This window comes from Orbicella franksi, chromosome 3, assembly GCF_964199315.1.
Source record: "Orbicella franksi chromosome 3, jaOrbFran1.1, whole genome shotgun sequence".
Taxonomy (NCBI): Eukaryota; Metazoa; Cnidaria; class Anthozoa; order Scleractinia; family Merulinidae; genus Orbicella; species Orbicella franksi.
Window position 1 is genome coordinate 18867399 of NC_138147.1, and position 17268 is coordinate 18884666.

Consider the following 17268-nt stretch of genomic DNA (forward strand, 5'->3'; position numbering starts at 1 on the left):
ACATCCTTTGAACAACGTGAGATAAATAAACGACTCGTAATATTTACTGACTGACTGACTTGTAATATTCTAGCCGGTAACCATTCAGTTCTACAGCTCACGGAGTCCTTCAAGATGTTCCAAAAGTTTCACAGATATGTACAACCTCGACCTAAGTGAAGCAAATTACCTAATGGAGGCGAAGTGCAGAAAGCTTACCTCCGAAATGGGTGTCTGAGACGATCCTCAAATTGTCTCTGAATCAACTAGCCAAAGTTCTGGGAAAAAAATTTACAGAACTCGAACACGAAGTGGACCATCTCAAGATGAGAGTGTAGATCTCAGCCTCAGTGCCAAGCGGCTGTGGCAGTATTGGAACCGGCGTCAATAGCGACACAATAAGTGTAGTCATGCATGTATGCATCTTACAAACTCGAGTGTTCCAGACAGTGTTCATCAAATCGAAGACAACCTCTGTTTCCTTGATTAAACATTTGATCATTTTCTGCACCCTGGGAGTAGGGTTGATATTCGTAGTCGTAATAGGGTGGGGGGGGGGGGGGGGAAGACTATTTAACATTACGGGAGCGATGTTGTCCGTTGCAAGTCTTTTTTCTGTGATTTCTTCTGTCGAGATCATGAGAACTTCCAGCGAGGAGCAAGACGACACTCCCTGCCTATTATATATTTTTTAAGTACTACTTACAACTGTTTGTAGATGATTGTTTTTGAGCATTATAAAAATTAAAATCTCACATGGGAGTGTGGGAGGCCTAATAGGGGGCGGAGAGGAGGGAAAGGTCTCATCGCAATCGGTAGTAAACTGCAACACGTGTTTTCCGTTAGGGGGTAAACGGGCAAAGGACAAATTGGCACCCAATCGAGCTCTGTCGAGCTTTGTAATTATGAGTTATGTACTTATTACAAGAGAAAAGTACCAACTCCAAAGTACCAGTTTATTAAGGTTATAAACACCAGAGAGGTGACAAAACGTGAAAACGTGGTCATCATTATAACACATGATTGAATGAAATGATAATCGTTAAATACATTAGCAGAAATGTGCAAAAACACAAGTTCTTCTACTGAACCCCAGCTATGGCCTTAGAGCGGTCTTCAGGTAGCCTGTCTTGATGTCAGTTACCACGGAGGGATAGTAAGACACACCACAAGTTTGGGATGCAAATGTTTGAGTGGGTGATCGCTTGAAGCAAACTGCATCACTGCATTAGCATTGGATTCCTTTTTGACTTTCAGCATAAGTCCATAATTAGGCTCTTTTCTGATTTGCCAGTTCCTTACCGCATGCTGAATATCTAGTTCTATCCATCGCTGTGCATTTCCAGGTTGGAGGTATACGCTCTCTGCCAGCCTGTATTAACACAATCAAGACGAAGGAATTTCCTTGACTCAACTACATACTCGGAGGAGTAAATTAAAGATATGGCATTTAGTGACCGAAGTAGAAACCCGCCAAAACTTCACAAAAATTGGTTCATAGCCTTGTCTACCAGTTTATCTTTTCTTTATAGGCATTGATCTCTTGCAGCGGGTCAGATGATCTCCCCCTACTAGTGTTCATAATAATAAGTCTGCAGAACACAACTTGAAATGTCATGGTGAAAGTAATAAAATACACAACTTATTAACCTCGAGCGTTCGCTCTTTACGGGAAAATCTCAAACCTCGGCCTTCCCGTATTGACCTCGCTATTGCTCGGTCAATACGGCAAGTTCTCGGTTTGAGATTTTCCCGTAAAGACCTCACTCTTGGTTAATAAGTAGTTAATAATGCCTTGGAATGGTAAGGATAAATTTCATGCTCATGTCTTAAAGGTCAGTGAGTAGGAGTGACTACAAAAAGTGATGAACGAGACGGGAAGTTAAAGCTCTAAGTGTACTTCGAGGGGAAAGAAAATAACTTGAGGAAGAGAAAAAGTGTGGGTTTTTTAACGGTAATCGCCCTCGGAGGTACAGAAATTTCCCTGTCAATTATGTTCAGTCAGAAACGGCACGTGCACGAAGAACATTGTCCGGTCAGAATGAGGTCCATTACCATATGTAACGGTACATGGGTAATTGACCAAGCTTGTTCGGTCAAGATGGCTGGGCATGGCCAAGTTCTTTTTTTGCGTGTTTGTGGACCGAGGACACTGGTTTCTTGCGGGACACAGTGGGTAATCTCTAGCAGGCAAATTTGGTTCATCTTTGCCGTTCACGGAGCTAATGTGTAATAAGTAACAATACTGGTTGAAGTTTTCGTTTGTTTCGGTATACCGAGACTAACTATTTCAATCTCGTAAGTTTGGAACGAGCAACATAGGACTTTTGTTATTTTCTAAAAAAGAAAAAGGCTTTTAAAAACGACACTAGCGCATAAAGGTTTTTTGAAAGACACCTTGGCCGCTTGTCAATAATTTGGATTGCACGATTCAGTTGTTTTCCATTCCTCAAGGAATACTTGTTTCCTTGACAGAAAACCTCTGACTGCATTTAAACAGATCAAAGATGACGTATTCATACATTAAATTATACATACCTATTGTTTGCTACATCTTTTCCTATTCCTAAATAATCTTGATGCCATGGTATCACGCTGGTGGTATTCCCTGGATACCAGTCCGTGCTTATGATCTGATAAACCTCTAAAGAATTCGAAGGCGATCTCGCTGCTTCATCTTCCACAGAGCTGACTCCAAAGTCCATGAGAAAAAGGTACAGTTTGGCAGAATGAACAATCGCACGTCTTGTGATCTTCTTTGTATCGAAAGAGATCAGAAAACGCTTCTTAGACTCTCCCTTGTTCTTGCCTGCTTGCATGTGCTCACTATTCGGTTCGTTGTTGTAGGCGTCGGCAATAGTAATGTGCTGAAGGGCTTCAAACGTTAAGGGGAAGTCGCTTGGATATCTCCCTAGACACACATTAAGAACGCTCCCTGTCAGCATTTTACAACAATAAAGTGTTTTGCGATAGCAGTAAACGGCAATGGCAAACAAATCCAGGCCGCTAGATTTCTTTGGCCGCTCAGTGGCAATGGTAATGGCGATGGCAATGGTCATGACAATGGTAATGGTAACAATAATAGAAAAATTGAATAGAGTGTCAATATTTTTGTTGTTGTTGTTGTTGTCACAACTTACCAATGTCGCATTGTGTTTGCGGTTTCGTTTGAGAGAGTGTCGATTCAAGAGCCCTTAGTCCTTGTGAAACTGAAAAGCAAGCCAAACAAGAAAAATGGGAACCACTGATGACTAAAAAAACTTGCTCTATTTATATTACTTAACGAAAACCTGATTAGAAAAAAATAGAAATACTCACTAGGTTTCTCTATACGGGCACACAGAAATCGGAAGCGATAATCAGCACAGATCTCGCTGTCTCTGGTTTGTTCGCTGTTTCTGCAATACACTCCAACTCGTTCTTTACAGTGGATCACCTGGCCTGTCAACTGAGTTGACGAGCCATCTGCAAGCTGGCATTCTATATCCATCACGGAGCTGGGACACATGTCACCTGCTATGGAAACAGCCCAGCTGCCTGTCGGTTTCTTCACGGTATATGCCCAGTCAGACCACGTTCCAACTGCTAAACAAAGTAACACAGTATATTAAACCTTCTTGCCACAACTTCAACAAATCATTTTCCACACTATACATATAAATTTGTATTCAGTGTGAAAACGTAGGTTTTATTCAGTCAACTAGAAAAAGCCATCTGAGTCATTTGTTCAGAGGTGGTTAACGCTATCCACTGGATAAATCACTATCCAGTGGATTGCGTGGCTTGTTTTCCAACACTTATCTTCTGGATGGTGGTTATTTTAATCCCCTGGATAGCGTTATGCATCCCTTGAACAACCACTTCAAAGCTATGTAAAAAGTGTTATAAAGACTGGTTTGCTTCCAGCATTACATTGAGTAATATAAGGACCCGTCCACACTACGTTGGAGAAATTTGAAAACTCGTCAAATGTTCTCCTTCCACACTACGCCAGAGGCATTTGTAAACGCAACAATCACCGGTCATTTTAGATTCGTGTTTGAGGAAACCTCGGACAGGGAAATCACATGATTGTCGTGACGTCATCTTTTTCGAAAAGCTCCGTTTTTAAAACGTTTGCGTGCACACGAAAACGAAAAGCCGGTGTTTTGAAATTCCACCGGTTTGAAAAGCGTTTTTGAAAAGCGCCGGTTTCGTGATGGATTAGTGTGGATGGTAGGCCTAGCCGCAGAAATAAAGCTGCGTTTTCACATTTCTCCGGCATTTTTTATACTCATCTGTGAAATATTATCATTTCACTGGTAACAGGCCATTCTGCCTTTGTTCCTTTCAAATAATAATAAGAATAAAACAAAATCTTACATGTTTCAGTAGGAGAGGGTAGATTTTGCTCCCATTTACTTAAGTCCAAACCAGGAATCTGAGTGCACTCAACCCGTTTCAGTTCATCTGTGGCGGCAGTGAAAGCATCTCGCTGAACAGATACGATTCCGAACACGTTGTCGCATAGTACTCGCGATAGTGAAGTTTTAATTATCTCGTCAAATTGCTCTTCAGTAAAAAGGCCTTTGTTTTCAAACCAGAAGCGATCACCATCCCGCAGTCGACGAAATTGTTCCTTTATAATACAGTGCAAAGTAGGACCAACTATTGCCCCAGGGAGGGAGTCTTCAGCCAAACCCGCCACCCACAAGTCGGCATATTCCACATCTTCATATAAGTCATGCAGAATCTGTCGCGATGTAGCGTTTTTGATTTCGTAACTCGTTTCTTGAAAGATGTCCGCATGGGAAAGATTGCACTCGCGTCTCCACGCTCCGTAACCTGGGAGACCATGATCGCGACCTCGTTGGATATTTAGCGCCGCTAAATCAAACCCGTGCTCCGATTCCGGCTGCTGGAAGAGGTGCTTTGTTAGTCCTGCAGCCATCTCACGGTTTGTACCTTGTGATTCGTTGGCTAGAAGTCCAAGCAGCACGGGTTCAATACCTTCTCTCTGTACCAGCTTGTTGTTGAAAAACGCATTGATAAGCGGCACATCCGGGGCAACAGGGTCAAAGTTAGCATCAAGCATAGCAAATTTTGGTCTGACCATACTATGACCGAATCTAAATGCTGACGTTGCAAAGGCGTTAAGGACACCGGGGTGTACATTAGTGTATCCGTGATAAGGTGGTAAGGCATGGTCACCTAATATCTTGGGCAAATAGTGGTTATATGTGATGTGTTGAAGCATGGCTCCTACGATTTTCCTAGTTTCTTGATATACCGTCTCCGCATCCCAGTGTTTGTTGATTTGGTGGAGAATGTCTGCTATTCTGTTGTGTTCTCTGACCCATAAGGTGTGCATGGCTACAAGTGCAATCTGCTCATTGACTCTGAAGTCGCCGGCGTTAAAACAACCACCAAACAATTGGCAAAGATTCAAAGGAGGCTTGAAAGGTGACTCGACGAAAGGCAGAAGGTATCTCGGCCGTGTTATTTTCAAATAACCTTTCTTTGCTGCAGGAGAAAAAGCAAACCGGTCCGGCAGTTTCAAACCAATGCTAAGCTGTCATTTAAATGGACTAAATCGTAAAAAAACCAGTTGGCGGATACAAGATGGCATTTGTTCATCAGTAATAATGACACCATTTGTACATCATATGACGTCATCGCTCTTTCCATGTAAACAACCTCGTTCCCAGGGTCCACTCTCTACCTCGAGAAAGTACCCTGGTTACGGCTGGTCACGTGTCTGCTAGATTTTAGCAGATTTCAGAGGTGTGATTGAAGGAAGGGGCTGGAAAGTTAAAGTTTGTCTCAGCACTGAGCTTGCCTACTGAGCCCAGTAGGGAGTGGAATTCCAAGTTGTAACCCTCTCGTTGTGGATCGGCAAAAATCACAGCGATAACATGCGCATTGACACATTCGATATAGGAGTTCAATGCGTTCAATGTTCGGCTTAAAGGTTAGCTCTGCATTTAGCTGAATTTTCCCCGTCGATAGTTGGACGGTCTTTGGAATTTGTGGCAGTGAAAAAATTTGGCAAAGAACTTGGAAATGACGACCACCACGATAAATGGACCGCGCGGTGAATTTAATTTTATTTATAATTCGGCAAAGTCACAACGAAGGTATTTACTCGTTCCGTTGGAGTTAAATACGTCGTATGCTCGCCTACAAAGGTAGTTTTAAATTTGATTGAATTACTCTCATTGACAGTTTGACGGTCATTCCATTCTCTTGCGGCGATAAAATTTTACGAAGAACTTGACAGCAACAACGTCTGCGCGCTGAATATTAAAGCTTGATCGATCAGCAAAATCACAAAGGGCAGCATTGATACGTCCAGTGTTTGGCCAAGAGACTAACTCTGAATTTGATTGAATTCATCCAATCGAACGTTTGACGGTCATTCGATTCTCTTACAGTGAAAAATTTCATGAAGAACTGGACAACAACGACATCGGCTGCGCGTTTGCAAAATCCAACGGCTATCGTTTCAAAACTGTTAAGCGGTAAGTCCAATTTTTGGTCGAGAGACTAGCTTCTCATTAAATTGAACGCATCCCATCGCAAATTTGACATTTATTTAATTCTTGTGCTGTGAAAAACTGATTAAACTAATTCGAAGCAGGCCGTTGACGGTTATTTAAAAAAAGTAGTGAAAAATAAGCGAACTGCTCTCTCATTAACATATCATATTCACAGAAGTTCAGATGGAAACGAAGTACCGGTCAGGCAGGATCTCTGACGAATATCTTGCTTAACTTTCAAAATAACGTCTGTAAGGCAGCGCAACTTTCACCTCCATAGACAGTGTTGACAAAATTAAGTTGAGGACCCACCCTCTGTGCGGCTTTGGTTGGAATGCATTGACACGCGACCAGCCGCAACCAGGGTACTTTCTTGAGGTAGAGAGAGGACCCTGGGAACGAGGTTGCATGTAAAGAGCTATTTTTGGACGTGCTATAATCTTCCAAGTTTAATTGTCAAAGCTTTAATTCTCCAAAAGTGACATTCAGGGAGAGGGTCACAAAGTGTCCCCCCCCCCCAACCCCTCCTTACCACCACCACCTCCGGTCTCAAAAAAAAACCCCAAAAAGCCCGATCTGAATAGGGTTAATACGTATAATGTTTATTTTTCAAAAACAGAAAATGTATCTTTCTTCACTCTCCCTTGTAACGTTAACAATTGAAAGAAACCTTGCCCACAGTTGCACCAGAAAACTAGCATTCAATTTACAGCTGGTTGATCATTACTTTTGTATCAAACAGGGTATGCCTCTTTACTAAACAAAGCCTTTGTATGGCGGAGAATAGTTCGCATGGACACACCACGTACGATAAATGATGCCATGATTTAGAAAGTCTGGATGAATGCGATGTAATCTCAGTTAGCAGCAGTGGCGGATCCAGACCTTGAGCTAAGCGGGGCCCCGGTTTTGTTTTGCTTGCCCTGCCGGCTTTTCTTCCTTCTGTGATTTTTTCTTGTTTTATCCAAAATATATAGTCATCGAAAAAATGTACAAAATAAATATCATAAAACCACCAGAATTGAATTTTAAAACCCTATTCAGACTCTCGATTTGTTGCTCACGTGCAACAGAAAATGGAAACATTCTGAGGCTTAAAACATTCTTAAAACATTGGCTTAAAACATTGAGGCTTAAAACATTCAACATGAGGCTTAAAAGACTCAACATGAGGCTTAAAACATTCAGTTTAAAACATTCTGAGGCTCTTATAACTCAATACTTACAATTAAAATCTCTAAGATTTTCTGCCACCTCGCTACTGGAACCATATATTTGCGATCCATCGATAAATGATGTGATGGTATTAAGCTGTTCACGGGGCGCTACGTTTTCACTGTCAGTTTGGCAGGCTGCCGCTGACCTTGTGAACATAGTGCACTCAGAGCCATCCGGGTACATGATAGGAAAGCAAGGAGGCTCGTAATCCTCAGGTGAACCATCACACCTAAAAACAAAGCATAATGTAGGTCACGGTGTGCAGAGGGTCTCGATAGGTTCTCGACTGTTCACAGCCTCTCTATTTTTCAAAGCAAGCGAAAGAAAAAGCGAGCGAAGCGAGCGTGAAGCGTGGGGATGGGGACTGGGAGGCGAGCGAAGCGAACCAAACGAAGAATAGGCTCTCCCCTTTTGAGCTAACGTCCGGTTTTCTCGCGAGTCTATCCCCGCTTTCAACGATCGAATGAAAATACGAGAAAATAGAGGGTTGTGAACATTCTAAATAGGTTCAACTCCCATCGAGTGTATGGCTTGTGTCACTGACGGATAAACATCTTTCTCATACTGACTACATTTATATTATTCGACAGTTTTTATCACAAACTAGTCAGCAAGGTTTTTGCTTTTCGTCAGTCAGTACAAAAATGCCGATGTATAATCTTGCAAGGCTGTAATTCCCGTCTATGTCATAAAGATAAGTAGTTTTTAGAATACGTTCCTTTAGGATTATCTAAATCGGGATCAGTGATTCAAAATCACTGGGATCATCGTGCATCAGAGCAACCGATGAATCCACTTTGGTCACGGATTCATCGACCTCCTTCAGGTACCATGATCTAAATGATCTTGGATTATTGATTTTGATCCGGATTATCCCATAGCAACGCATTCTTATTGTACGGTTTGCACTTTCAGACAGGGCACAGGGTTAAATTACTAATAATTGCTTGAGAGCAGCTGCTCTATTTTTCTTTAACACTGCTACTCTCTGGATTGCCGGTTTTCAAGAATAGAACATATCATGTATATTTTATTGATCTCGACTTTGGGAAAATAATCTCAAATTCGACTCCATCTAGTCTGTCCAGAGATTTTTATCGCTTTGCTACGAGTTTTTTTTTTTTTTTAGTGCCCGAGCGATGCGAGCGCGGAGCGCTTCGCTAAGCTTGGGATCTCAACAAACGCAAGACAAAATAGAGGGTCTTTTAACAGACTAATTCCATCAAATCTAAGGTGTTGCCCGATTGCACTCAGTTAAAATACACAGGTGCAAACACCTACTTTGGTAAAAAGCATCTCTCTCCTCCTTCACTTTCTGCTGTAAAAGAGATGTCGTGATCTAAGAACTGTCCCCACTGCATCATCATGTGAGAATAGTGGTTCTTGTTTCCTCTGGCTTCTGTGGTGTGAATTAGAAACTCTTTGCTTACGCGGTGTGGTGAAGGAAGCTCTGGCGCGTACGGCTGATCGGGAAATCCTGCGGGATCCGAGAGGCCGTTCACATCATAGTAAAGTGGGTCTAGCATCCGGGTAAATGGAGTGTTTGCCGCACCCCACAGAGGGTTGTCCAGATTGTTACAGGTGCCATCAAATGTTCTGTAGTGTGAATGATATTCAGTGTCTGAACATTCAGCTTCAGGCGCTGAACAGTTGAGTTCTTTAATAATGTCAGATAACTTTGTGGCTGAGGCAACAGAACTCGGTCCCAGTCTCACCGATACTGCACTTGATCGGGCACGGTTATCTTATAAAGGAAACCAGTAGTGATATATTGTGCTTTTCCGGAAAAGCTAGTGGTCTGTTTCCTTTTCCTTACAATTGAATTTTATATGGTAGGTATTTAATTACTCCTAACGACAGCGATAAACTAGTGGGTCAACTTTATTAGGTGCCAACACGCTACAAGAATCAGACAAGTAGCACTTCTAACAACACACCCTAAGAACGGCAGTTTCTTTTTCAGTTTTTTTTCTAATAGCCCAGTTCAGTGGCTGTTTATTTTTAAGAATTTTGATGACCATGATTTATTGATGGTTTTGAGCAGTACTTTGGGGAAATAACGCAGAGAATAGTAGAAGCAGGTTCAAATTCCGAGAGCCGGCTTATCGATCAAAAGTAAGTGCCGATCACCAATCATATTATGAGTTAGTCCAGCAACTTAGCTATGCTTAACAAATGAGTGGGTGAACTATCTCGCACCTGACTGAACGTAATGGCTTACAAATTAAGACAGATTTAGCTATACGACACCTCTTCTTGTGGTTCTCACTGCATGGTTTCATTAAAACGCAGCGCATCAACTGCTTAGGCAGGATGGGATATCAATTAAATACAACATGGTACATGTTGGTAGCACGAAACTTAATGCATCATCGTGTTATCGAAAATTCTTGTTACTACTTAAAAACTCACCGATCAGTTGATCTGCCATTTCTCGTTTAATTTCTCTAATAATGTTGCTGAATTGTAAGTCTGCTTGAGACATTCTCTGAGCTTCTCGGGATGGTCGCCGAAATATGCGGTGTAGAGAAAACTCTGTTTGACCTCTCGGTGATTTTGATTGACCGGGAGAAGAACCATTCCTCTGGGAACGCAGCCGGTCAGAGCTCTCCGTGAAGGAAGACCTATTCTTAACAGCCTCTAGTGACGACTTCACGTAATCATTACCAGCGTACTCTGGAACAACGACAACTGACACCTGAGTTGACGCAAACACATTTGGATTGCCTTGAACTCTGGCTATAACCTGTAACACCAAGCTGGTGGGTTTACCATCTAAGACGAGTTCTGCTAGATCCCTGGTGATTTTGAGGGAACCTTTCGAGGGATTAAGACTGAAGAAGGGATTTCTGTGGAAGGGGTCCACCGATTGCACTCTGTATCGTACAATGGAGTTTACGAAGCTTCTGTTTTTCTCAGCCCTCAAATGTAGTATGGTTTGTCCGACGAGCATGTTGTACGGAATAATGACCGAATAAATAGGACTGCGAAATTTTAAACCTCGCTTAGCTTCTGGCTGGGTTTTCTTCTGCTGTGCGGCAGTAACTCTTACTACGACCGTGGCATAACCGGAAGTGATGTCATTATAGCGCGCCTCCACTTTCAGGCGATAAAGGGCTGTCTTCTTGAGCTTACGACGAACAGAAATTGTACCTGGAGAAAAAGGATCAGAAAAAGCTGTAGATAAAATACGCCAACCGATAGCCTAATGATCTTTATCATGTTCTTGACAATTATACGTCGAGTTAAAAAAAAAGTGTGAAAACCGCGCGCTACGTAGGACTTGTATCGATTGATAGACCGCATCCGCATAGCCAATCAGATTGCGAGTTTGACGAAAGTCGGCAACTTGGTTATCCTAGTGTCCATGTAGTCATTAAACAATAATAATTTGGACAGGGCTGTTTGATTTCATTATAGGCAAGGTCATGAATAGTTTTCTATTAACAACACTTAGCTAACTAAGGAACAAATAAAACAAATGAGTGTGTTGTAAATACCTATCGTGGAGTCGATGTCAAACAATGCGCTTTCAACATTGTAAGTCTTGCTGTTCACTGATGAGATGTAATAATGGACTGGACGGTTGGATTTTCCAGCACTGGCGCGCACCGTAATAATGGACGTACCAAGAGGGGCTGTTTTTTGAACTGATGAACGATAACGCTTCTTGGAGAAGGAGATCAAGATGTCCTCTGAAAGAATAATCAAAGATACGTTCTGTCAGTTGCAATGAACTTAACTAACGGTTACACTTCATTTGCGTATGCTATCCTGATTCCCCGGCGGTACGAGCAAAAAAACCAAACAAACAAACAAATCAACAACAACAACAATAATAACAACCAAAACCCACACAAACACAAAGTGACTTGAACAAAGAAGAACTTGAATCTCATTTAATGTAAATCTGACTAGAACTCATGAAACCCCTTGTTAACTGTTTCTTAGCTTAAAACAACAGCTATATTTTAAGTGGACAAGGGAAAATTTCGAGAAGATCTGTTATTAAAATTCTCCCTTAGAGGAGACACTGACTAACATTGGCTAAAGACATGTCATAATTACTAAAGCAGTCGAGTGTTTTCGGTGTCGTATGACGTCACAGCGGCCGTTGATGGGTTGCGTCTCATTTGGGAAATAAATTCAAATTGAAAAACATTCTTGAGACTTTCAAAGCGTTCTAAATGGAGTAGTTCAGCCGAAGTAAGGAATAATCAAAGTTTAGCTGCTACATATTGGAGTGAAAACGATGCTTACCGATGCATCTTTTCCCATTAGGCACGAGACGAAACCCTGATCGACAGCTACATCTGAAACTTCCTGGAGTATTCACACAGCCATGATGACAGCCTCCATTGGCCTGCTCCGAGCACTCATCAATATCTAATGCAAAGAAACTATTAGAATTTTCCATAACCTCACTACGACTAAAGAGCCAAGTCACTCAAAATCATGTTAGTCAAACAAGTAACCCGTTAGGCCAATGAACGATTTCTACATACTAGTTTCCGCTACATGTAAATAAAAAGTGCTGATTCGAATAAAATGAATGTCTATTTTGGTTGATTTTCACTAGCTAGACCTCTGCACTTAGATAGATACTTGATGGCTCGTCCACTCTCTGAAGACAGCACAGACGCCATTTTGTCTTATTTATAGCGGAGCTCCTGCGCGCCAAAGGCGTCAAGCGGAGCCCCATACCTTAGAAAATTTGGTAAACCATCGATCTAAAAAATTTTGGTTTTGACATGACTGTCCGTACGTCGGTACGCCAAACCCAATACCTTGAAAAATGAGAGAGAAGCAACATTACCATAGGTATATATTTGATATTTACATCCATGTTTTGGTTAATAGCTGTCGAAACAAGGTATCCGCTGACCAGTATCTCGTGACCATTTCGCGGGCTCAGGTTTACAGTTCATTGAGGTTGCGTTGTTTTAGTTGACCGCTGACCAGGTACTGGTTTTCGATTGGATCGCAGGCTCAAGTCAGATTATTACTCTGGGAGAGAAGAAAAGAGTATGTCCAAAGGCAAAATTTCGGCGCAAATTAACACCCAGCACGTTGTTGACTTCTCTCCCGACATATTCCTTGCACAATCGTATCTTGGAAAGTCCCTGATATATCACGTACGTAATTTCTACTATATTGGGGACGCTTATTGGGTATTGTTTGTTAAGATTTAATTGGAAAGATAGCAAAACCACACGCTTGAAAACTAAAAATATTGATCATTTCTTTAGTTTCTGATCCCAGAAAAACAAATCCTCTTTTTCCTTTATGGTTAATTTTAGCAATCAGGAGCTCCGCTTTTAGGCTCTGCTAAATCTATATATTACTATAACTTGTAATCCTATTTCCATCTATAGGAGGTCTATAATAATGGCAAATCTATATATTACTATAACTTGTAATCCTATTTCTTTCGATAGGTGGTCTATAACAATGGCATCTCACTTAGAGTTTGAGCATACGTCGAAACTTGCGAAGTAGATTATATCGTTACCGTATCTGGCTAAATTGTCACACCAAACTGTCCAAACTGAACCAAACCGTCTGCCTTACTTTTTCGTCAGTTTGGTTCTTCACATGAGTGGTGCGGCGTTTGCACCAGACAGAGGTCTCTGGGTGTTTGGAAATCCGGATGGAACACAGACACTAGCGTTTGATACATTGCCAAAAAAGAACACTCAACAATTGTTGTTTATTGCGAGTGGACAAACGAACAATGAGTAAAGGACTTACCTTCTGCCCCATACCACGCTCTAAAACCTTTCCGGCCACCAGACCTCGACTTGAAGCGTACCCACATCTCATTACTAGGGGAACTTACGTTGCTCGGCTTCTGATTGCCACAGAACACAACTGAATCTTTACTGTTTCGAACAACATTAAAATCACTAAATCTCTGTCTTCGAGTGCTGACCAGTACATACTCGTCTTTACACGCTGCTGTCCTGGTCACGTCAAAACGTGGGTCAAAATGAATGTGAATCCGGTACCCTGTGTTCACACTGATCCGCCATATGCAGGTTTGAAGTGGACTGTAGTCTTTTGGATAGCCAGGTGATTCTATTGTGCCAGATTGTCCTGTCGCTTGATAAATTCGACGTTGGCATTTTCCTGTGTGGAGCAAACTATCACAATTACGAAGTGAAAACCACTGTTCAACGACGAAGTAACAAACTGAAGTTACCACCATTACTTCGAAAAAACGCCGGGAGAGAGAGTGGTTATCGCACACTCGGCCCTGTGAACACCATATTTAATGGTCGCCAAGTTGTGTGCTATTGCCTAAGACAGCAAAACATTGATTGCACTTCAGAAAAGTGGAAGGTAGACTCAAAATGAAACAATGCATTTGGTTGTCATCGGGACCTGTGAACTCAAGGGACACAATTTACGACCCCGCTACAAGCATATTCAAATGCTTTGTTTTATTAGCTTACTTCGAAAAAAAAACTGCAGATTGCCTGGTTCACTGTCATTCGTTCGTTCCGTTGGTTCATTTCGTTCGCGTTTGTTTGCTCCTTCAATTCGTTAATTCATTAATTTCATTCACTTTTATTTGTTCATTCGTCCGTCCGTTCGTCCGTCTGTTCGTTCCAATTCGTTCGTTCGTTCGTTCGCTTCGCTTCGTTGGTTGACGGTAGGTTGGTAACATTATCCAGTTATAATACATGGTTACTTTCACACGCTAGCGGCCGGACCTCAGACAACTCACTTAGCGTCGTTGACCATCTTTAAAAGTATGGCTGTGCTAAATTATCCTTAGTCAGTAGCATTTTTAGAGTGTAAAGGGTTTAGCTTGTACAAGATATTTGCCTTTTAAGTTTACATGAAAACAACATAAAACTCACGCCATTTGAAACTTGATATATTGAAATGAAGACGACATTTATTTGGGTTTTGAATTCTAAACATAGTACGAAGTAACTTGACAGCAGCGATTTATTATTCTCGAGAAGATCGCGTTCTATACGATATCTTTCGTGGTAAAAAGGGGAAAATATCACGCTTACTGCTTAGGTTACATCACGATGAACCGAGGATAGAGGATCTACGAATCGTTTTGAACATGGCTACAACACTGAACGACACAAAGCCTCAGTTGAGTAGCCAACGTGTTAATACAGGAGAAATCAACGAACACGAAACTGTTCAACGATTGGTCTTACCTGAGGAAACTTCTGTTATTGTTACATAAAGCACGCTCGTTCTGTTGAGAAAAGAAAAGACCTGAGTGATTACTATTTATTAGCACGAAAGGAGAGAAAAACGTAGTCCTTTATGCTGTCAGTTATCAGGCTAGACGATCACTTCCCACTAAATGGAATAACATGACAACATTGCATGTCTATTTGTAAGGACAATTTGCACAGAGAAGAGCCACTTACAAAGCGATGGCAGCGGTGAGAATTCCCGTCATTGTGTTTCGGTCTGATATGCTTTCCAGTGGGCCGGCGCAACGGCAAGGTCGCCAACTGCCACTACCGCAGTTCAGTTCTTAGAATAATGTAGTAGTCCCCGGGGAGATGAACGACAGAATGTTTTGCTTACTGTGAATGGTTGGCTTTCAAATAGGAAGTGCGTAAAAACCGCAAGCGAACACATTGGACAAATTTACACGTACCTGAGCATACCTGGGCAAGTGAACAATTACTTCAACTGAGAATGTCACACCGAAACAAGAGCTTATAAACTAAAGAGCGGAAAGCAATAAACACCATGATAAAATCAGCCCCTTTCAGTTCCTTTCGGGCCTAAAGGTTTACCGATATTTGCTTATCAGTTGCGGTTTTCCGGGGGGGGGGGAGGCTCCTACATGAGCTCAGTATGTGTATGTGCCACTTTTTTGTGCTGGTTTGGCCTAAAATTGAATAACATTCTCAAATGGTGCCAGATTGTGCTGACATTTGGAATCTTTTTGCCTTGTGATGTACTTTCTCAGTTTCGACTTTTCTTTCTTTCGCTTGGTTTGTTTGTTTGTTTGTTTGCATGTTTTTTACTCGGCAGCACGACCCTTTCAAAAGCCTGGTCTAGGAGTACCTACCTCATTCAGCTAGTTTTCATGGTCACGACAGAAATGTCGTATTTGTTTGTGAATCTGGGATAAAATAATCTTTTTGTCCAGAAAAGTCTTTGTTCCGAAAACTTGATAGTATCATTAGTTTTTAAACAATGACAGCTTTCTCATTTCTGTTGCTGTTTTGTTGTTATTCATTTTTTGTTGGTTTCTTGGTTGTTTTTTAAAAAGGCTTGAAACTGCCTGAATATCTAGTTATATTCGAAAGGACGTGGGACCTGCGCGCTCTGATCCAGGTATTATTCTTGCTACTTCTTCGCGCGAACTCTAGTTCTAGTAATCTTCGTCACTTATTGACTTCTCTGCTTATAAGATGATTCTTGACCATAACCTTGTTCATCGCAGTATCGGATGTAACCAATCCAAAAAACAGCACAACCAAATTACTGCCGAAAAGAAATAGGACCGTAAAATACTCTAAGATCTTTCAAGCCGAGTCAGGCAAACCCCGGGGCGGAATCAGAGACAGCAGTGACGACCATGACTAAGAGGATGGGAAGTATTAGAAGCATAAAACTGAATGTGAAAGAACGTGAAATTGTGTACGTGCAGCAGGTCACCTCGTTCAGGTTAATTTCGAGGCAGTTTGACGCTGAAACAGAATACGGTATTACTGGGTATGGGTCAGAGACTATTACCATGGCACGTTGCTGTGGAATCCAGTGTAAATATATTTTTGATGGGAAGAAACCGTTATGAAAGCTTAATAGGAGTAATCAAATCCGTCAGGCTGGACAACTGATAGCATTGAAAAGCGTAAGGCCTGAGTCAAGTGATTTTGGGTGGAAATAGCCAATAAGATGTTTGAGGAACTTTCTGGGGGCTTTTAGATGCAGGCCTGATCTTGATCGAGTAGCTGCTGCCACAGGCAGCCATTTTAATCCCAAATGCTGTGGATCCCGGCGGATATGAGACTTAATGAGCCCACACTATTACTCAGTTGCAAGTTTCGCGCATGTACACGCAATGAAATTACATTAGCGAAAGCAACAGTTGCCGGAACAACAAGAACCTACCTTTAATCATCGGGAGTACTCGCCGAGATATTTCAGTATAAGATCTTTTAAACATCTTGGTAGTCCCTGGTTGTAGTCCCTGGTTGTAGCCCCTGATTGTGGTGATGAAAACTTTATGGTTGCTTTAAGTTTGGTTTGATCAAATTTATAAGGTTAATTGATAAACCCAAGTCCATGAATAAAATTAGTTTCATGTATTTTGTGACATGAACTGACGTACAAGTTTACACTGATACTGCAGCAGTGTTTCCCCTCGAAACGCCTCGATATCGTCAGATCGTAACAACCAGTATGGGAGGTTTTATAATCAGGGAGACTTCAGTAAGTTTCTGCCTGATAGAAGAAATCTAACCAGAGAAATAATCAAGTCTGAATCGTGCTTGAGAAGACGGAAGACAGAGCTAGTGTCAATAATTATTTAATACATAAAGAAAGAAAGAAATAA

The 17268-nt window shown here is 41.6% G+C and overlaps 1 protein-coding gene across 3 annotated transcripts; it reads right to left on the minus strand.

The window, feature by feature from the left end:
- Positions 1-543: 543 nt before the first annotated feature.
- Positions 544-15908, minus strand: LOC145481651 (uncharacterized). 3 transcript variants are annotated; one of them, XM_081460174.1, is made up of 13 exons: positions 15119-15908; positions 14900-14940; positions 13467-13844; positions 11976-12101; positions 11216-11410; positions 10128-10868; positions 8997-9459; positions 7724-7944; positions 4342-5481; positions 3298-3564; positions 3120-3188; positions 2518-2890; positions 544-1351 (listed from the first exon to the last, which is right to left on the minus strand). In XM_081460174.1, exons 1-13 carry the CDS (start codon positions 15148-15150, stop codon positions 1120-1122), a joined length of 4278 nt encoding a protein of 1425 aa, XP_081316300.1. In that variant the 5' UTR covers positions 15151-15908; the 3' UTR covers positions 544-1119. The 3 variants fall into 3 exon arrangements, with proteins under 3 accessions (XP_081316300.1, XP_081316298.1, XP_081316299.1); XM_081460172.1 differs by having other exon boundaries at positions 13467-14940; XM_081460173.1 differs by having other exon boundaries at positions 3298-3561; positions 13467-15908.
- Positions 15909-17268: the final 1360 nt, after the last annotated feature.

Excerpts from the sequence above, each read along its gene's own strand:
- LOC145481651 (XM_081460172.1), bottom strand. The coding sequence starts at position 13,923 with ATGGTGGTAACTTCAGTTTGTTACTTCGTCGTTGAACAGTGGTTTTCA. Across the intron at positions 10,869-11,215 it reads TGACATCGACTCCACGATAG|GTACAATTTCTGTTCGTCGT; the intron begins GTATTTACAACA and ends CTTTTTCTCCAG. Across the intron at positions 1,352-2,517 it reads AAAGATGTAGCAAACAATAG|GCTGGCAGAGAGCGTATACC; the intron begins GTATGTATAATT and ends GTGTTAATACAG.